This window comes from Mustela nigripes, chromosome 16 (assembly GCF_022355385.1).
Source record: "Mustela nigripes isolate SB6536 chromosome 16, MUSNIG.SB6536, whole genome shotgun sequence".
NCBI lineage: Eukaryota > Metazoa > Chordata > Mammalia > Carnivora > Mustelidae > Mustela > Mustela nigripes.
In genome coordinates this window covers 10,600,474-10,623,212 of record NC_081572.1, presented here as the reverse complement: position 1 = coordinate 10,623,212, position 22,739 = coordinate 10,600,474, and the positions used below count along the sequence as shown (strand labels likewise).

The 22,739-nt window shown below is 33.4% G+C and overlaps 1 protein-coding gene across 4 annotated transcripts in view; it reads right to left on the bottom strand.

Moving 5' to 3' along the window:
• Positions 1–22,739, bottom strand: part of ABCA5 (ATP binding cassette subfamily A member 5) — a 69,810-nt gene that overhangs the window by 21,548 nt on the left and 25,523 nt on the right. For all 4 annotated transcript variants that reach the window (XM_059380340.1, XM_059380339.1, XM_059380341.1 and 1 more), the window contains 13 exons: positions 21,908–22,076; positions 20,353–20,411; positions 13,815–13,925; positions 12,425–12,600; positions 11,776–11,895; positions 10,523–10,661; positions 9,419–9,509; positions 9,095–9,234; positions 8,050–8,169; positions 5,645–5,846; positions 3,235–3,404; positions 854–981; positions 299–436 (listed from right to left, as the gene is read on the bottom strand). In XM_059380340.1, coding sequence (XP_059236323.1) covers positions 299–436; positions 854–981; positions 3,235–3,404; positions 5,645–5,846; positions 8,050–8,169; positions 9,095–9,234; positions 9,419–9,509; positions 10,523–10,661; positions 11,776–11,895; positions 12,425–12,600; positions 13,815–13,925; positions 20,353–20,411; positions 21,908–22,076 — 1,763 coding nt within the window. The remainder of the gene's footprint in view (positions 1–298; positions 437–853; positions 982–3,234; positions 3,405–5,644; positions 5,847–8,049; positions 8,170–9,094; positions 9,235–9,418; positions 9,510–10,522; positions 10,662–11,775; positions 11,896–12,424; positions 12,601–13,814; positions 13,926–20,352; positions 20,412–21,907; positions 22,077–22,739) is intronic.

The following is a 22,739-nucleotide window of genomic DNA, read 5'->3' as shown; positions in this document are numbered from 1 at the left end:
CCCAGTAAGAGATCTTAGATAAATAATATTTTTAAATTATCTTAATTTTTCTTGTATGATTAATACAAAAAATACTTATGCTTTATAAAAATATCAGTACCAAGAGAAAACTTCCTTGATCCTGAAGCAAACTAATACTGGGCACTCCTAATCCCAGATGTAAAGCATCCTCAACTCAAGTTTTAGTAAGACTAAGAACATCTACAGATTTCCTTTGTATTGGGTCTTAGCTTTTATTACACACATGTGTACATACACACTTTTTTTTTTATATACACACTTTTTAAAGTTTGCTTACTTGAAAGAATGGGGTATTCCAGACCTGGATGCTTTCAGTCACATTTAAATGATAAAGATAATAATTACTGATAATATTCATCAATACAGGTAAAGAACAAACCATAGTACTGTTGAAAACAGCTGTAAAAACATAGTCCTATGATTTAAAAAGAAAAAGAGAGAGTGTTATTACATACCACAATAAATACATTGTTACTATGTACTAAGCTTTTCTCCCAGACTAAGGCACTCTTCACTAACTAAAAATTGATTGAACAAATTATAGAAATAATATTCAATAGATAAAGACAGATGGATAAACATAACCTGGTGTGGAGTCTACATATATTTTGGTATTTTAAGCAAAAATAGAACACAAAGATTAAATTTCTTATAGTTCTTTATATTGGTCATCCACCAAATCATAAAATACATTATAAACGCTAGTAATGTCCAAAAGCAAATTCTAACTTCCAACAAATGAAGTCAATTCAGCAAACGATTAACTTTAGAGAAAATACCTTAATGTTCTATAACTTTCCAATAGGTATTCATTCACATATATCACTCTTACCTTTTCAGAATACATCACATTTAAAGCTGCACTATGGGGAGCAGCAGACACATAGTCACTGTCATTAAACATTGTCACCATTATGTTCTGGCTTGTGAAAAAGCTGGTAAGATCACTGATATCAGAGTCTGGTATGAGAAAATAAGCAAATAATAAAGAATCAGTTTAAAAAAGAAACAGACCCAGACTTTTAATAACATTGGGAAGAACTTTTTTAAAAAAAGATTATCTTTGTTAGACAAGACATCATTAAAAACACTGGCAGTGGAGGCAGTCAGCCTGGATTCAAATCCAAGTCAATATATACAGGCTTTAAAAACAGAAACTGGCTTTAAAAACAGAACCTGGAACAGTAACTGTACAAATGTTAGCTCCTGCTGCTGCTACTACTGTTACACTGAAAGTTTGCCTATAATACTCACTTGAAATTTGGCTAAATTGTGAGAATAAAAATCGAACAATTTTATGGAATAAGAGAACCTGCTAGGCTCGGAAAGGTAGAAAGAGGCAGGATGTGAAGTCAGGTAACATCACTCCTTAGAGGGTTTCTGTGTGCTTAGAACAGACAAATTTTATCAATGTCAATTGCCTCAACTGCCTTAAAATATTAAACCACATAATCAGGTCTCCATCTACATTCCTTAAATTGCCTGGAGCTAACGGAAAGATGATGGATCCTGTCTTAGGTTTAAGTCTATACCAACAAAAGCCAGAAAGAACAAATGTGACTTTGAGAGAAATCAAAACTAAGCAAAGGAAACCACTATCAGTACTTAAAAATAGTATGGCAGGTAGATCAGACTCCATAGCAAGCCTGAGTGTCAGAGGGAATGGTGCTTTTAGGGCTCTCGCTGGAGCTTTTTTAGATCCTATATTTACTCCTTATCTAGTACCTCAAATGACCTCTTTTCTCTAGTTTGCCACAGAAGAGAGCTACACTGTAACTGAAGGAACTATATCACCCTTGATACAAAAAGCTTTCCTAGGAGGATCAGATACAATCCAATATAGACATACAGAGACCAGTAATTTCCAGAGGAAACATGGCTTTATTTAGGATCAAAAAGGCCTAGGAAGATATAGGGTACATAAGTAAGCAATTCTAGAAATACTAAAAAATAACAAAAGGGACAAAACCTTGAAAATATTAGTATTTCTGCAGATCAGTGAGAGTGAACTCAAACCAAAATGATTTTAGATACATATACAATTTCCCAAACACACAAAAAATGTCCCTATAAAAGTATAAGGCTTTATAAAGCACTGTATTTTAACAACATGAAATGTGTATTAAAATCAAAACAAAAATTCTAACAAAAGAAATACATTATAAAGCATCAATTTTCTACTCAAGAGTAGTTTTCTATCATGAAATATATTTTCTCCAAAAGAATATATAATAAACTAAGAGTCACATTTTAAAAGTGATGATTTTAAGAGTAATTTATAATAATCCCTATCTATGATTGTTATCTAACACTGGTCAAAACTCTTCAGTTAATAGTGAATCAAAAAGGAAAGATACTAGAACATGTGTTAGTGTTGGAAAATACTAAACTCTGAAGATTTTGTGAGTTATATAAATGATTATATTAAATGCAATTTTCTAACCTATTTCAGCACGACAAGCAAATAAAGTTGCCTCTGTTCTTCTGTAAATCTGCCAGAGTTAGATAACTGTGATTTACTCTTCAAGAACCTTAGGACTATATCTATGCAGATGAGAGATTTTGCAGGAACAACTGTTCAAAATTCTGTTATAGGTTTTATTATTTTTGAAAAGCAGAAACCGATGTCAGTTTTTTTTTTTTTTTTTACTTGTTCTGAGCCTTGCTCAAGACCATGGTTCTTAATTTTTTTCATATTTGACAATTATGTAATTAAAATAAGAAACAGCAAAATCAAAAATATTCATTACCAATTTAATATATTTGATTATATTAATATCTAATGAGTTTTTAATTCTTATTTTTTACAGTCCTTGAAAAATTATTTAAACATTTCTATTGAGATATATAACTGCATAAATATTATATACTATAACTCTTTCTAAAGGTGTTTCAACTTCTGAAGTTTATTTTGCTTGTAATAAACGTTAATATGAAACACACTACTCAGAATATGTTGCTACCATTAAAAAATGAAATCTTAATATCATAAACAGTACAATGTTAGTTTTAAAAACTATAATCTACACTTAACCAAAATTTCATTTCTGTAATATATTACTCAGCATCAGTAAATAGTTTTTTAAAACTTAAATCTATACACACAAACCATGCCTTTACCTTGGATCTATTTCTAAAATCCCAACCTCTAACCTATATCCCAGACCCCATGCTCCAACCAACACACATTCACAGACCTTCACACACTCTCACCAGTAGAATTTTGAAGAAGCAGACTTGTTCTGTATTTATGAGGTTTATCTCCAGGTTTTAGGAAATATAAGTCTGGAACAAGTTTGATGGGAACCACAGCATTTTTAAAAGAGCGGTGCACCAAAAACATAAAAATCTGAATTGCAAAAAAAATTAAAAGCAGAAGCAACCTGAAAGGAAAAAAATAAAACAGCACAGGGTACATTAATATGTAAATCTATTTTTTAAAATCCTCCTTCAAATAACAGTTAAAAGAACACATGTTAAAAGAGAGAGAGAGAGAGAAAAGAAAAACCTGAAAAAAATAGTGTTCCGGAATAGAATTTCTATTCTCCAAAACAATGTCATGACACAACTGGACAGAAAGCCAGTACTCAATGACAAAATTAAAACTTATGAAACTAAGATCAAGTCATCCTGAAACTTTTGTGGGTATATAAACTTGTGCTTATAGCTTTTTAAGAACCAGACATTATGCCACATTTACACATCCACTGTCCTGAGGGAACTTTTATTTCCTGCCCTATACTTAACTATTTACTCTCCTATGCTTTAGAAAAGATATAATACAAAAATATATAAAATATAGAGAAGGAAACAAAAATACAGGGAGCCTTTCTTTTGTTTTTAAATATAGTGAAACTGTGAATGACTGCTATCTTTGAAATGTCATCCATACCATATTAATTTCCATTGTTCCTCTAGAGAGAGGCAAAGCAAGACATACTACGGTCAGTTATAAGGATCATTATTTGCTATTTGTCAAGTACATAATTCTATTACCTATTCAAAGTGCCCTTCTATCTGGAAGGCAGATATCCTTCTGTCTTGTCCTACAAAATATTTGCTACATTTTATATAATAGGTATAACAGCAAGTGTGTAGAGAGAGCTTAGATTATCAGTTTAGCATTTTATAATTTTCAGAAACCCTCTAATTTTTAAAAAATCATTCTTATAAATTGCTGTAAGTATACCTGAGTCAGCATTTCCAAAAGCATACTGCATTAAATTCTATCAGTTAATAGGTGTTTTACGTTAAAAAATTCATGATTAAACAGAATTTGGAAACTCTGGATTTAACAAAATTGAAGCAATTTCTTTACCACAGAACCTCTCATGTGTTTTCATATGCTAATAAACAAGTCTTTCAGACAGGAAATATAAGATACAGCATTTCCTAAATGCACAGATGGTCAAATGCAAATTTGGAATACTTTTTTTGTTAGGAATTGAATATTTGTGTCATCCTCCCCCCCAAATTCATACTCTGAAGCCCTAATCCCCATTGTGATAGTATTAGGAATAAGGCCTTTGGGAGGCAATCAGGATTAGATGAGGTCATGGGCATTGGGCCCTTAAGATAGGAATAGTGCCCTTCTAAGAGACATCAGAGAGCTTGTTCTCATCTCCTATGCATCCACAAAGAAAGTCATATGAGCACACAGCAAGATAATGGCCCATCTCTGCAAGCCAGAAAGAGTGCCCTCAGGACCAATTTTGTACCCTAATCTGATTTCCACTCTCTAAAACCATGATAAAATAAATTTCGTTGTTCAAGCAACCGAGTCTATGTTATTTTGTTATCACAGACTGAACTAAGATTTTTATTGTTTTTCAGGGAATATTTTAGGAGAGTAATGTTTAATAAACTGAAACATGCTGATTTAAGTAAATATTTTTCTTTTAGTAATGCTGAGACTGGAATATATAAGACAGTTGACTGACATTTCTTTGATACTGACTAACCTAGGGCAAAAAAGCAAATGAATTCAGCATATCTCAAGCACATAACAATATTTTCACTTATTAAATTTTTTTCTACTGCTGTTTTGGATCAAACAAAATCGGAGTGTGTTATATGAAAATAATTAATGTTATGTCTCAATAAATGAAAGTCTAGCACCCATGGGAACCTGAAAGAGGTAAAGCAAAGTTGAAAAGATATCATTTTAATCCCAGTTCTACAAGCTATAAAGCCTTCTTTATATTTCCATTTCTTTAACCAATACAGAGATAAAACTTACTCTTCCTACTGCTTACAAAAGCAGTTATACATAATAGTAATACATACAAAACAATTGCGTAAAATATAATTGCAAAATAAAATTTTGCGACAATAATTCAAAAATTTGTGACAATAATTCAAAAATTACACAATTAAAGAATATAATGACAGTTCCTCATTTAGATGAGAAAAAATGCTAGTCTAAAAAAAGAGTGAAAGCTCTAGTGGTATTAAAAGAAATCGTTAAATGCGTAATTATTTTCTCTGACATTGTGAAGTTATAGTCTTAATCTTACAAAACTACACAAATTTACATACATCTACATTTAAAAAAATTAAGATGACAAATTGAATTTGTAGCCTTAAAAAACAACTCATCAGGCAGGAAAGTGATCATACTTACACTGATCTTACTGATTTACTTTCCCTTTTCAAGGTCAGCAAATGAAACTTTGCTATTGTATACACCTGTTGTTTCCAAAGGCTCATGGTGCTCATAAGAGAAGCCTTGGTTTCAGAAAGAATAAGTAAGCTCTGCTCCATTTCATCAAAAGATTTTGAATCCATTTCTTCCTCTGGTGGCTGCTGAGTAAATACACTATAATCTATTTGTCAAAACAAAATAAAGACAGAAAAGTATGGGATATTCCTTAAAAGAATGAATGAAAATCTTTCTGAGGCATATAAATTTTGAAGAAGCACACATCTAGTAGTTAGGTAGGACAAACAAAACTCTCATATACTTTGGCAATATTATTAAAAATGAACACATGCATACCGAGAAAATTCTCCACTAAGTATAAATGCAAGGAAGATACATACATAGATCCACCGAAACACATATACAAGAAAATTCTTAGCTAGTGACCTGTCAAGAATAGCCATTAAACTTGGGCGCCTGGGTGGCTCAGTGGGTTAAAGCCTCTGCCTTCGGCTCAGGTCATGATCCCAGGGTCTTGGGATCGAGCCCCACATTGGGCTCCCTGCTCAGCAAGGAGCCTGCTTTCTCTCTCTCTCTCTCTCTCTCTCTCTCTGCCTGCCTCTCTCCCTACTTGTGGTCTCTGTCTGTCAAATAAATAAATAAAATCTTAAAAAAAAAAAAAAGAATAGCCATTAACTAGGAAGAATCTAAATGCCTACCAACAGGTGAGCACATAAGTAGTGAAATAATCCTGTAAGAGAATAGTTTAAAACAATGAAACTGAATAAACTACTATACAACCACAGTAAGTTTAAACCCTACAAACATATAAAGGTAAAGGAAACGAGACATAAAAGACATAGTATATGATTTTATAAAAGATTTTATTTATTTGACAGAGAGAGGTTGAGAGAGAGCAAGAGTGTGGAGGAGGAGGAGAGGGAGAAGCAGGCTCCCTGCTGAGCTTGGAGCCCAAGCAGGGTTCCATCCCAGAACCCTGGGATCATAACCTGACCTGAAGGCAGATGTGTAACCGACTAAGCCATCCAGGCGCCCCCATACTATATGATTTATTCCATGAGACCAAACACAGATAAAATTAATCAATGAGAATAGGAAAAAGGATAGGTTATTTTTATAGGTGATTCGATTTTTAAAAACTGAAAAATAATGAAGAGATGAAAATTGGTTTCAGTATGAGGAGAGCCACAAAGAAGGATTTCTCTGACTTATGTTAAATTTTAAAAAATGAGTAAACACTAAAAACTTTAAGAGAGAATGGAATAATGCATAAAATTATAATGAACCACAGCCTGGTTATTCTGGGACCTTAGCAACTCAACTGTTTAGATGAATGACTTACTTCGTAAGATGAACCAAACTAAACCCTCTCTTCCCCTGATACAATGGACTAAATCAAACTAAATATTAGGGCTAAAATATTGTATATCACAATTATGGTATTCAGTGAGCACCAATCTACCTTCTATAGAACTTGATATTTTTAACCTTTGAAAAATAAAACATTTAAAATCAGCCAACTGAAAGCAAGCCAATATTATTAGTATATTTATTCTGCATGCTGGACTTAAAGATATACAAAATATAGCCAGTAATACCTACACTGCACATAGCCTTCTCATCTTTATCCCACTATCCAACTCTACAGACTACTCATTCAATACCTCAAGTATTTAGCATCACAGATACAAGCATCTTCTCCATCTAATTCTCTTTCTTCACCTGAAGGACTATAAACATACTCACTGATAATGTGCCCTACATTCTAACCCCAACTTCCTCTATTTCTCCCATTTCCTCACCTTTATCTACTCAATCTCATCAAACTGAACACATGTTCAAATCTGACATCTTGTTCTCTCTCCAATTATGTAAGATCTAAAACTTTTAGGTGAACTTTCTCTGACTACAGTCTTATATCACAACCTTATTATAAGCCTGACTTTTGTCCTTTCTCCATGTTCGAGAGAAACCTCTTGTTTCCTTCACCCTCCTGCCCCACTACCACCACCACCATCTTGCTAACTTTCAATAGTAAGAAAAGTATCCTCAATTTGCATTCTCACCTTAAACCTCACAGAACTAACTCTAACCTTTACCACACCACTGAAATGGCTACTGTCAAGGTCACCACTGACTTCCACACTACCAAAGCCCTTAGCGTCTTCCCTGTTACCAAAACCATCTTTTTTGTTCTTATCTTATTCTTCACAGCAATCAGCTAATAAGTGATCATATTTCTATCTACTGTTTCCATCTACTGTTTCTTCCTCTAAAAACGTATTTCACCTGTTTATGTAATTATTCATCTCGCTTACCATCTCTCTGGTTAATTGCCCAAAATTTTTTGTTAGTTTTATTTTTACCTGCTTGGTCAATTTCTGCTTCAACTTCCAGCTTTAAGAACACATCTTCCAAAGTCGTCATTGAAACACCGTAAGAAATTACACCCAAATTTGAATGAGTGTCTAGAGCAGAAAATAAACCTAAAAGAAAAAAAATGATAGAATGTTGTGTTGTTAAGCATATCATCATGAATTTCTCTAAAATACTCTTTTTAAAATGGGATAGCACTAAATTTACTCTGCTACCACACTAGTTCTCAAACATTTTGGTCTCAGAACGCCATTAGCATTCCTAAAAATTGCTAAGGACCCCAAGGAATGTTTGCTTATAGAGATATATCTAATAGATATTTATCATATTATAAACTAAACCTAAGAAGTATTTTTACAGACAGAATGATAGGCAGGGTACATTAAAGTTGGCTTATGTAGTTCACTCTAGTTAATGAAGGATTCTTTTTTTCCCTAGGGGAAAAAAAATCAATTAAATTAAATAGAAAATCTCTATCTAAATGAGATAAGTGTTATGGGAATTCCACGCAATATATCTACATCAATAATATCCTTTCGGTTATTGAGAGATTCCCTGAACAGATAAGTAGACTGAGTATGAGTTCCTCATTACAATGCAGAAAAATAATGCCAGAATTAAAATAATTCAAGGGTTTACCATATTATTACGTTCTTCATTATGGAATCATGAAACTAGAAAAGAACTTGATAACACATACAAACAACTGTGTGTGTGTGTGTGTGTGTGTGTGTGTGTATACATATTCCCAGGAGGCTTCTGAGCAAATGGAGCAATCTTTCTTGACAACAAAGCAAATACCTTTACTGAACATATTAGTTTCCTGCATAGGGTTTGTAAAAAATGGGGGGGTGGGGAACACATTAGCTTGTAGTTTCTGATTTTCAAAAGTAAAGTAAAGTAGAAATGTAAGAGTAAAGTAAAGCCACCCAGGAACATGTAAATATTACACAAAAATATACAACAAAGTAAATCAAGAAAACCTATTCTTAATGCAAGAGCCTGGTTCAACAATCAGGAAACTGAAAGTAATACCTGCAAATTTGTCCATGTCCTTAAAAGGTAAACTATACACAAGTTGTTGGTCATTCTGTTGTAATAAGGTAGCTCCAGGTATATGTTGTTTAACCAGGGAAGAAAGAGATTCAGTGGCACAGTATCGGTCTATGCACATGCTAGAGAAAACCAAAAGTCATTGTTTTTTAAATAATTAATGAACAACCAAAAGTAAATTCTAAATGCTGGAAGTAAAGTTAGTGCCATAAAAATTGGCCACAGTACATTATAGCAAATCTGAAATATAGTATCAGTAGATCAAGAATACTATAAAGAATGAAGTCAATCAAGAATGAATGATACCTTAGGCGGTAGCCAATCCCCCATTTACTTTTGAGAAAAATTGAAGAACCAACACATTTCAACATTCCTTGTGATATGACAGCTTTCCTATCTGAAAACAGAAATTTACATTTCAATGTTTAGGTTAGTAACAGCATCTGCATTTCAAAGTTTTTAAGTCAGTTGGCATTTGTATTTTGTGAACTACCATGTAAGACACCAGTATCATCATTAAATATCATTAAATACTCACAACTTTATTAGAAAGAAACCAGATTATCACTTCCTGGTTTTTAAATGAGAACACTGAGGCACTAAGAAAACATCATTTGGCCATATTTCACATAGCTATTAAGTGATAAACCCAGACATTGTACCCACACAGGTCCAACTCTGGAGTCTACCTTCTTAATACTGTTCCAAATATCTCAGACTCTTCCTAAAAGGCTCACTCTTACTAGCATGTTCACAATTTCCTTTATAATCAAATGTAAATACAACAAAAAGCAACCCCCCAAAAAAGTCAGTTTGTTGGGTTTTCAAAATACATTAAAAAAAAAAAAAAAACAAAGATACTACTGAAAAAATGAATCTACAATGCAGATGGTACTGAACATTTTGCTTCCTTCTGGAAGGTGGAGTTTTCATACATGGTAGTCAGGAGGTGCCTCTATGACCAGCACCCAGTAAAAACCTTGGGCACAGAGTCTCCTAATGAGCTTTCCTGGTAGATAACATTTCACATATGTTGTTAACAACTCCTTGCTAGAGAAATTAAGCATATTCTGTTTGACTCCATTGGGAGCAGATTTTTGGAAGCTCGTGTCTGGTTTCTTCCACGTCCCATAAGCCTTTTCATTTTGCTGATTTTGCTTTATCCTTTCAGTCTTGTGGTAAGAACCTGTAAGTTTAACTGTATGCTGAGTCCTACTACTTCTCCTAGCAAATTACTGAATCTGAGATGGTCTGTAGGACTCCCAAACACAAAAATATGTAATTTTTAAAAAGCTTAAAACATGCAGCTGTGAAAATCAGTTTCTTTATTCCTCAGGATTTAGTATGTCTATGTCCGTCTCCTATTTGGGCCCAAGACCTTATCTTTCAAAAATAAAGTTAAAATCTCACCAGCAAGAATATCAGCTTCATCCATGAAATGAGTACTAAACACTGTTACCCGATTAGATTTTCCATATTTCAGAAGATTCCAAACAATATGACGAGAACAGGGGTCCATTCCAGCTGTTGGTTCATCTAGCAACAATATCTACATGAAAAAGAGCAGGGAACAGCAGAGAATCCTCAAAAAAACTAAAATACATAAGATTTATGGACACTGAGAAACTTTCCCATTTCTAAATTATTATTTCTAACAAGAAGTATACTAAGTCCGGACTTTTTGTTCTTATATGAGCTAACATAAAATTTTTAAACTGTTTGGCAAGCGAATATTTTCCTTGTTTCAATTTTAAAAGACTAATATCAGTAACATGTAAGACATAAATGCAATAACAATCAAATACATAAACTAAAAAATAAAACACTGGTGGGGGTTGAGAGAAAGATAAATTAACATAAAGCCAGGGGCACCTGGGTGGCTCAGTCATTAAGTGTCTGCCTTCAGCTCAGGTCATGATCCCAGGGTCCTGGGATGGAGCCCCCCTGCATTGGGCTCAGTGGAGAGCCTGCTTCTCTCTCTCCCACCTCCCTGCTTGTATTCCGTCTTTTGCTGTCTCTCTCTCTGTCAAAAATAAATAAATAAAATCTTCAAAAGCAAAACAAAGCAAAATAAAAAAACATAAAGCCAGAACCCAGAGTCAACCCAAGCTATAGCAGCAAGGAGACATGTAGCAGGATAGCAGGCATCAAGAGGGCTCAGGCTGCAGCTTTCCAGCCCAATGCAAAGCACTGTAACAGATGGTTCTGTTTATACAGGACAAAGAGCACAGAACAGACACATACAAAATAAAATCAGCAGAACAGTGAGAAACTGAACTATTCCTTTGGTTTTGTCTTTTTAAATTTTATTCTGAGCTATTACAAACATATAGAAAACTAAAGAGAATTAGAACAATACCGTTAAAGCCTCCACACCAGTGAAATGCAACAAATGCCATTTTTTAGGCCATATTTTCGCAGATCTCTTTTTAAAGAAATAAAACATTGCAAATATAACTAAAATCCAACCTTCCAGTACCCTTTCTAGAAGTAACCACTATCATAAATATGTTTTATCTTTATAACTCACGTTTCAAACCTTATTACTATAAATCACATCCATAATAATGTATAGCATTTTATGTATATTGAAACTTTACATAATGTATTATTGTATGTAAATATACATTATATTTGTGTATAATACATTAATAATTATTTACCTTTGGATTCCCAAGAACAGCAATTCCTAAAGACAGTTTTCTTTTTTGACCACCACTTAACTTTTTAGCTTGATTATCTTTGATAGCCTGCATGTCTAAATCCAGTAAAACCTTCTGCACCTATAAAGTGAGAACAATGTTATTTTTTAAATTATATTATTTGCATAACTATCAATACCAATTTTTAAGTGTCCTGATTTTAATATCAATTTAAGAATGCTCTTTTAGTACAGACTTTAATTTTGCCATTTACTCATATCTAATTTTGAAATAATAGATAAAAAGATTCCTGATTGATAGGTCTGTTTTACTTCTATGACTTCCTCGGTAGTGGTGAAGGGTCAGTTGAAAAGCTCCATACGGCGGGGGGTAGGCGGTGAGAGGAAAGGAGGCAGATGTGAAAGGCAAGGAAAGTTTGGAAGAAAAGAAAAACCTAGATTGAGAAGCTAGAATCCTCCAGATGAAATAAGGACGATTTTATAGGTGCTAAAATATTTACTCCAAACTCCATCCAATTCTTCATAATAAATGTGTTTATTGGCTCAGAACAGGTTTTTATTTAGAGTTCCATGCATTTTTTTACAACAGTTATTACAAAAAATTAGTAATTCATAAGGAACAAAGAAATATTTCTATATGAATGACATACCTCTTGGATTATATTATTGGCTGGTATTCCTTTGATTGAAGCCAAAATGGATAAGTTTTCTTCTACTGTCAAAACATCAAAATGTATATCTAACTGTGGACAAATGCCAATCATTTTTCTTGCTTCGAACATCTCATCTATTTCTGAGACTCTGTGTCCATATATAGATGCAAATCCTAAAAGCAAGATACATATTTAAATTTACACTAACTATATTAAGTATTAAAAAGTATATATGCCCTAATATGCACTAATAATTTAGTTACTTGTAAGTAGTAAATATATAAGGTATGAGCTACAACAAACCCTCATTTCCATATGATTGGTGATCTGCTTCCACCTTATTTCCAACTTCATTTTCCTTCATTTTCAGGTGATAATCACATAGTGAAAAGAACAAGGAATCAGAGCTTGACACTAAACATAATTGTGTACTGGTACATTATTTACACTTATATTCCAGTAGCAATTTGCCTTCATTTCCAGGCATTATTCAATAGTGGAAAGAGGAAAGAAATGAATAAGTTTCCCCTAACAGGTGTGTGGTGCTGAGAAAATCAGTCAGAATTCCAGCTTTTCTCTTCTATAACCTAAATACCAATATATCCTACTTAAATTTAAGAACAATTAAACCAATATGACAATATATGAAGAATTATAACAAAATCATAAATTCCTATTAAATGTAAGCTCTTACTACCATCACTAAAAAGTGACACAATTAGGGATAAGCAATAAAACAAAACTAATTTCAGAAGTTAAACCACATTTTAAGAAATGCAGTTTCCATACACGGAAATTCAGCCTTTCTTAAAGTCCAGTATTTACTGTACTGCCACTCTATTAGGTTACTGTGGAAATAGAGTTACCATATTAAATTCTCACCTACGGGGCAATCACATACAACAATTATATGTTACAGTATTGCTCTTATAATTCTATTTTAGGAGATGGTGTTGATATTTTTCATTCTTTCCTTTTGAACTGTTGTTGCATATTTAGAAATCTATACCTACAATGTAAAATATCTATAGGTCTCATTTAATCTCCAATTAATCAGTGACTTATCCTTCTTTGAAAATGAAAAATACACACAAATATCTGATAAAATAGGTAACAAAATAAGATCCTTTTATTTTATTAAACATTTAAATCATTGTTATTTTCTACTGAAAAATAAGTAAAATAGAAAAATAATAAAACACATTTACAGACACTAAGGTTGATCTCAATTCATTGAAAAAAATCAGCATATGTTTAGATAAATCAAGGATAAATAATAAATGACATATATTTATATAAGTCAAGGATAAATAATTATTTTGTGGTACCTTGGTTAATAACACTAATAAACCGAAGCAAGAGATTTTTTAAGTTGGAAAACTCTCACCATCAGAAGGCGGGCATAGTCCACAAAGAATATTCATCAATGTACTCTTTCCTGTTCCACTGTGGCCAAGTAATGCAGTAATCTGACCCTCGTATATGTCAAATGACAAATCTAATTCAGAAAATAAAAAGACTCAAATGTGATTTTTATTTCTATTGAGCTATACAAACTAATACAAAATACTTGAATAATCTTGAAGTAATCAGTAAGTTTAGTGATAGATTTAAAGTTATTAGCACATTTAACAGCATAATACTTGAATACACAAAACATTGGGGAAGGTTTCTATGAACCCACTCTTGAGACTAAGATAATTAAATAAGGGACAAACAAAAATTTGTTCCCAAGGGTATTAACAAGGTTAAACATTGCAAAAACCTAGAAACTAGCCAATAGAATGGGAATGGCTGAGTAAGTGCTTGAGAAATTCAATTTAAATAAAAGAAACATGGGGAACCCAGGTGGTTCCGTTGGTTGGGCATCTCACTCTTGATTTTGGCACAGGTCATGATCTCAGGGTTGTAAGACAGAGCCCCACATCCCGCTCTATACTCAGTGGGGAGCCTGCTTGAGATTTTCTCTCTCTCCCTCTGCCCCTCACCCACTTCTCACTCTCTCCTCAAAGAAATTAAATAAATAAAATGAAGAAATATCACTCGATGGATGTGTCAAAGATTAAAGGATAAAAGAAAAGGATCTGAAATCCCAGCTTTAAATCACTGTAGATCCTGCTTTTTTTGTTTGTTTGCTTTTGTTTTTGTTTTGTTTTGTTTTTTGTAGACCCTGCTTTGATGATGATGCTTTGGGATTCTGAGTTATCCCTAGAGCTTCAGGCTGAAAGCAAAAATAAACCCTCTCTGGAAGAAGATCACATCATCCAGAGCATCAAGCAATCTCTAGAATTCTCATATGCAATACACAGCACTCAGTCAAAAACAACAAGATAGGAAATAGCAAGATCAAAACCCAACAGAAAAGGCAGTGACAGAAACAGACCCAGAGGAGACTTAAATATTGACACCATAAGATTCTAAAACAACCATGCTATCATGCTCTCAAGAGAATGTTGGCGAAGAACTAAAAACTACATAAAAGAACCAAGTGACAAGACAAAAACTGGAAAGGGTAAGTGAAAAATATTTCCATACGTATTTAATCAGGTTAGGCGGAACTACAGAAAATTAGTAAATGACAAGAAATGTCACAAGAAAATACCTAGATTAACACACGGAGAGAGACAAAACAAGAAAAAATTCAGAAAAGAGAATAAAAGGCAACTGGGATAAAATGAAAAGTCATAAACCTGTAATAATAAACCTAAAGGGGGAGAAAAGAGAGAACAGGACAGAAGCAATACTGAATTAAAGAAATGGCTGAGAATATTTTTAAACAGAAGAAAGACATCAAGTCAGAGAGACAAGAAGCATTTATATACCCCAAGTGGAATAAATGTAAAACAAATAAACACCACCAAGGCAAGTGGTAGTAAAACTCTTGAAAACTAAAAAAAAAAAAAAGATCTTTAAAAACAGCCAGGGTAAACATATATACCAACAACAAAGAAATAATAAAACTAACAGCTGTCTCTGCAGCCCAACAGAGGAAATAAGAAGACAAGAGATTACATTTTAAACTGCTGAAAAAGAATAACCGTCAAACTAAAATTATGCATTCAGAGAAACAGCCTTCAAAACTAAAGGTGAAAGAAAGATATTTGCAAACAAAAACTGTGAAAATATATCATTGGTAGACCTGCATTAAAGGAAGAAGCAAAAACATCTTTTTCATACACACAGAAAATTATCCTAGATAGAAGATCAGAAATGCAGGAAGTAACAAAGATAAATGATGTGGTAAATATACAGGTATTTATAAATATAAATGGAACGGTCTTTTAAAAAACAATGCTAATAACATTATCTCTGGTTTAAAATGTATGTAGAATTAAAATACATGATAACAACAGCATATAAGTTGGAATAGGGATAATCGGGATAAGTAAGGATAAAAGTAAGGACTGGACTTCCTATTCTTGCTTTACTATTCTACAAATACTATAAATAAGTAAAGCACTAATTTATAAGAACATATGTCATAATATCAAGAGTAATTTCTAAAAAACGCATGTATAACTAAGAAGACAACATAGGGAAAATGAGAAATCGCACAATAAAAAAATACTCAATTGCTGCCAGTTCAACTAGTCTACTGAAGGATGAGAGACCATAAAAAAAAGGCAAATTATGTCATCTACAGTCCACTGGACCAACCAGCCTATTAGCCAATTATGTGCCCAGATCACCATCCAATCCCAGATAATCCATGAACTGAATGAAGAACTGGAGATTATTTAGCCATAGTAAAATAATGGTTGACTTCAGCCACTGAGCATTAGGATTAGAGCAGAAATAGGTAACTGATTCAATAACGAGAAGCTAGGAGAAGTAGAATAAATTAAACCCAAAGAAAGTAGTAATAGAGAAATAACAAAGACAATGACACAGCTCAGTAAACTACAAAACAAATATATGATACAGAAAACTAACAAAATCAAGTGCACCTCGGTAGCTCAGTCATTTACTTGTCTGACTCCTGGTTTTGGCTCAGAGTTGTGAGATCAAGCCCCGTGATGGGCTCTGTGCTTAGTGCAGAGTCTGTGTGGATTCTCTCCCTCTCCCCCTTTAGCCACCATTCATGTTCTCTCTCTCGCTCGCTCTCTTTCACTCTCTCAAATAAATAATAACTAAAATCTTAAAAAAAAAGAAAAAAAAAGAAAAACTTCAACGTCAAAAGTTGATTCCTTAAAAGATTAATAAAATTGACAAACCCACTGCAAAGCAAATGAAATAATCACAAATTACTAAATGAAGAGGGAACATCATTACAGACTCTACACACATTAAAAAGATGAGATTATTATGAACAACCTGTAACAATCAATTTGGCAATTTAAATGAAATGAACAAATCCCTTGAAAATAACTCACCAAAACAGACACATGCTAAAAACTTGTAAACTGATTCCAATGTATTTCCATGTAATTCTTTACATGAGAATGCAAAGTGCCCAAAATATAATATTTAAAGTTATCAAGACTAACTATAAATAAAGCTACAATAGTTAAAACAGAACCAAGCATAGATAAATAGACCGGGGAACAAAAGAGTTTCAGAAGTTAAACCATACATTTATAATCAATTGATTTCATTTTTTTTTTTTTTTTTTTTTAGGAGAGGGTGGTGGGCAGAGGGAGACAATCTAAAGCAGGCTCCACATGCAGAGCAGAGCCCAAAGCGGGGCTCAATCTTACAACTCAGAGTCACTTGATTTAATTTTTAAAAATAACACTACTGAGATATGGTTGACAAGTAATAAACTGTACCTATATCAAACAATCTTCTAAATCTTCTAAATTTGACATGTGTATATAACCATAAAACCATTACCACTATCAAGATAACGAACATACCTATCTCCACAAAAAGTGCTACTTTAAATGTCTCCACCTCTTGCCTGTTCTACCCACCTCCTCCCACCTCCAGATAATCACTGATCTGCTTTTTTTTCACTAAAGACTAGTTCTGCCTCTTCTAGAATTTTATACAAATTTAATTATACACTATTTCTATTTTGTTTCTGGCTTCTTTCACTTAACATTATTATTTTGAGTTTCATCCATGTTATAGCATGTATTAAGATTTCATTCCTTTTTTTGCTGAATAGCATTCCCTTGTATGGGTATACCACTGTTGGTTTGTGTATTCACCTACTGATAGGCATTTAGGTTGCTCTCAGTTTTTGTCTAATAAATAAGGTATGGTAAATATTCATAAGTCTTTATATAAAGTTATGTTCCTGGCCAAATACCTAAAAGTAAAATGGCTAGATCACATTATAGGGTATATTTAACTTTTTCAAAAGCTATCAAACTATTTTCCAAAATAGTTGTGTCACCTCACATTCCCTCCAGCAGTGCATGAGTTCTAGCTGCACATCTGCACCAACACTTGGTATGATTCAATTTTAATCACTCTACAGTGTTGGGGACAGAGGGTAGCTACACTTGTAGTAAGCACAGCATAACATATAGAAAATAGTAATTTTAATCATTGTACTAATTATGTAGTGGTATCTTAACAGTTTTCATTTGCATTTCCCTAACAAGTAATAATGTTGGACATCTTTTTTTTTTAATTTATTTCTTTGAGAGAAGATCAAAAGTAGGCAGAGAGGCAGGCGGTGGGGGGCGGGGGGGGGAGCAGGCTCCCCGCTGAGCAGAAAGCCCAATGTGGGGCTCTATCTCAGGACCTGAGCCGAAGGCAGAGGCTTTAACCCACTGAGCCACCCAGGCGCCCCATGTTGGACATCTTTTCATGTGCTTATTTTCTATTCTTATATCTTCTTTGGCAAAGAGTTATTCAAATATTCTACCCATTAATTGGGTTGTTTCCTTATTACCAAGTTTTGAGAAACCTTTATATATTCTGGATTGAAGTCTTTGATCAGATACATGATTTCTATTTCTCCCAGGTCTGTATTTTGTCTTTTCATTCCCTTACCAGGGTCTTACAAAGAACAGAACTCTCTTTACTTTTTATAGACCAGTTTATCAATTAGTTATTTTACGGTTTATACTTCTGATGCCATATCTGGGAAATTTTCATCGAACTCAAGGTTCTAAAGCATTTCTCCAATGTTTGCTCCTTTTGAGTTTTATTGTTTCAGGTTTTACAGTTAGGTGTATGACCCATTTTTTGTTAGTTTTTGTATATGGTGGCCAGCACAGACCAATGCTCACTTTACCTAACTATTTCAACAGCAATTTGTTTAAAAGTCCATCTTTTCTCTAGGAAGTTCTCTTTGTACCTCTGCTGAAAATCAGCTATATGGGCCTGTTTCTGTGCTCTCTATTCTGTTTCACTGATCTATTTTTCTGTCATTTTATACCAAAATTACACTGTCTGGATAACTGGAACATTTATATGAAGTCTTGAAATAAGGTAAGACGAGTTTTCCAACTTTGTTCTTTTTCAAAGAGGTTTTGAGTAGTCAAGCTTATTTGCATTTTCATGTAAAGTTTAGAGTCAGTTCGTCAAAATATACAAGAAAGAGTCTAATAGGATTTTTAATTGTGTCTGACTGTACTTAAATTTGAGTAAAGCTGATATCTAACATTGAGTCTTCTCACCCATGAACATTGTTTACATATTAAATTTATTTCAGCGATGTTTTTTATTTTTTAGGGTACCAATCTGTTACATCTTTGTCAGATTTAACTACAGATACATTTTCTGATACTACAATATATTCTATTTTTAATTTTGTAATAGTATATAGAAATATAATTGATTTTTCCATATTTATCTTATATCCTGTCACCCTTGCTAAATTCACATTTTAGTTCCACTGACTTTTTTGTAAATCTACTCAGATTTTTTAAATGGACACTCATATCAACTACAAATAGTTTCCTTGCTTCCTTTCCAATTTGGATGCCTCCATAATACTGGTGAGCCATATCTTCTCAGCTGAAGGCCTACAGAGCAAAAACAGGTTTTCCCTAAAAAGACAGAATTCTTCCTCAAGAGTGCAGCATAGATTTCCTAAGTCTCCAGCTTGACAGCCTATCCTAAGAATTTCAGACTCAAGACTGCAGCTTCAGCTCTTGCCTCAGTTTCCAAGCTGCCATTCTGGCCTACAGATTTCAGACCTGCAAGGTCCCACAATCATGTGAACCAATTTCGTAAAAATAACTTCTTCATTCCATCCTTCTCCTATCCCTCCAGGTCACCTGCTCTCTGTAGGTATGTGTTCCTGTGTCTACGTGTATAGAAGTTCTATTCCTTCTGAAGAATCCTGACACATTGTTAAACATTCTACAAATCTCACGTGTATATAAGTTCTATTCCTTCTGAAGAATCCTGACACATTGTTAAACATTCTACAAATCTCAGGACAGTTTCCACAGCAAGTAATTTTCAGACTCAAAATTTAAGTAGTACTGTACTGAGACTGAGAAACCCTGTACTAGGTCAAAAGGGGAAAAAAATAAAACAAAAAAGGACATATACTTGCTCAGATAGTTGAACACTGTTCTTTCTTTTTTCTGTGTGGTTTTTATTATATATATATTTTTAAGATTTTAGTCATGAGAGAGCGAGCGAGCACAAGCAAAGGGATTGGAAGAGGGAGAGTGAAAGTAGGCTGCCTGCCGAGCAGGGAGCCTGATGTGGGACTGGATCCTAGGACACTAGGATTACAACCTGAGTTGAAGGCAGATGCTTAACAAACTGAGCCACTCAGGCATCCCAATAGGTGAATATTTTTCATCTTTAACAGATAGTACTTTTTCCTTTTACCACTTTGATGCTGTTAATTTTATTATGAAAATTAATCATAAATAAATGAAAGTAGCCCTAAAAGAAAGAGAAAATTGTGGTAAAGAAGTTTAAATTTCCCACAAACTAAAAAAAACTATGCAAATTATTTTCCGATTTGTACTTTACAATTATGGACTGAATAAAGAAAAGCTACTTACTTCTCAAAGCCTCCACATTTTCACCTTTCTTTCTGTAAGTCTTCTGAATACCACTGATTCTGAAAAACACCATTTTCTACTTAAGTATTTAAAGCATAAGGATGTGTGTTGCCATACATAGTATTTTTATCAAAGCTGTCATATTTAATAGGAATTATAATAAAGTACCTTTCTACTAAAACAATAAACCTAAGAGAGCTGACAGTAATTATAAAATCACTTTAAAGAAACCACAGAAGTATATACTCCTCTCCATTTTAAGTGTCATTCATTCATTTTTCTTAACAAACCAACTTCTAAAAATAAAGCACTTCACTCAAGGAATTTATAGATTTCTTTTCATTTTTGATTCTTTCCTATTTATAATTTATCAAATACTTGTTACATCAGTTAAGGGAGATTAAAAACCAAATGCTATATTTCACATCAGCACACATTTCAAACTATCTGTAATGTGAAGTGGTTCTCTCACTCTACTTTAAACTTCTTAAATCACTTTTTAAAGAATGAATTGTTTCGTTAACCAGTTCAAAATTTGCCCTTGAGAAAGCAGACCATTAGCCCACTTTTATATCCTAAGTATTTGGTTCTTCCTTGCTTTTATCTTTCTCAAATTTGAAAAACACTGTTTTTTCTATTTTTCTTTTTATTTCTTTTCTCTTTCTTCTTCCTGTTATTTTTTAAATTTGGTTTTGATTCATCTAGCAAGGTACAGTAGTGAATTTCTTTGGTTCATAGAAATTTCTTTTGGTTCATAATTACCTTGTAATACCCAAAGATCTATGAAATTAACAAAGGACAATATACAATGTAGCCTGAATAAAATTATAAAGTTAATATTTATTGTTTAAATCTACATAATGGAACAAATCTGAAAACAGCTTAATTGTGAAATACTAGGTTTCATTACTTTTAAAAATTTCCATTGAAACATAAAATCTCAAACCTAGCACATTACTCTAAATGATTACAAAGAAAATAAGAACTTAAAAGAGAAGTAGCCCACATTAATACTGTGTTTTAAAAATCATGAGATCTGTACCAACTCTCTTAAGATATAATACATGAATTTTTTTTAAGATTTTATTTATTTATTTGACAGACAGAGATCACAAGTAGGCAGAGAGGCAGGCAGAGAGAGAGAGAGAGAGAGGAGGAATTAGGGAATTAGGCTCCCCGCAGAGCAGAGAGCCTGGCGTGGGGCTCGATCTCAGGACCCTGGGATCATGACCTAAGCCGAAGGCTGAGGCTTTTTTTTTTTTTTTAACAATTTTTTTTCTTTTTTTAAGATTTTATTTACTTATTTGACAGAAATCACAAGTAGACAGAGAGGCAGGCAGAGAGAGAGGAAGGGAAGCAGGCTCCCCGCTGAGCAGAGAGCCCAATGTGGGACTCGATCCCAGGACCCTGAGATCATGACCCAAGCCGAAGGCGGCGGCCTAACCCACTGAGCCACCCAGGTGCCCCTTACAAACATTTTTTTAAAAACAGGATTTGAATATAGCAGTTTCCATCAATACTTCTTATACCTAAATTGCCAATGATTAAATGATACCTTATGGCTTCTTTCCCCATAAATTCTGAAGAAACAGGCTCAACAATTTCACTAAAACTAATATTCCCATTAACATTGCCTTCTGATAGCTCCTTATAATTTCTTTTGCTCTTTGACCAATATGATGGCTTTAGAAAATAAAAAGATGATCTCCGTAAGCCAAATTCCCCTGAAAAATAAAAAAAAACTTTTCATAACAAATTATTTCTAAAAACCATGTTTTAAATCATAAAAGCAATATGTGAAACATAAGACTTAGATCTAAAGTTTACATATAAAGTATTAAATCATCATTGTGTGAGAAGTGTTTTACTGAGAAATAATTCTAGTCCATAAACAGTTTGAGATACTTACAGTGCATGAGAATATAAAGATGCATGAAATACATTTTCCATTCTAAAGGAATTTGTGTCTTTATGGGTACACTATAACAAGTGGTTAGAACACAATGCAGAATATGAAGCATGTCATGCATGGTACTATAAGAGTTCAAAAAAGGAAAAGTTTATACCTAGATAGGGAACATATCCTGAAGGCTTAAATGTGTCTCATCTTAGAGAGTCAATGAAAACAGCTAATATTTAATACTTAGAAAAGTGGATGTTGTTCATGGAGAAGACATTTTTTTTTTAAGATTCTATTTATTTATTTGACAGAGAGATAGAGAGCACAAGTAGGCAGAGCCGCACACAGAGAGAGAGGGAAAAGCAGGCTCCCCACTGAGCAGGGAGCCCGATGCAGGGCTCGATCCCAAGATCCAGGGATCGTGACCTGAGCTGAAGCAGCCACTTAACTGACTAAGCCACCCAGGTGCTCCATGATAGAGAAGCCT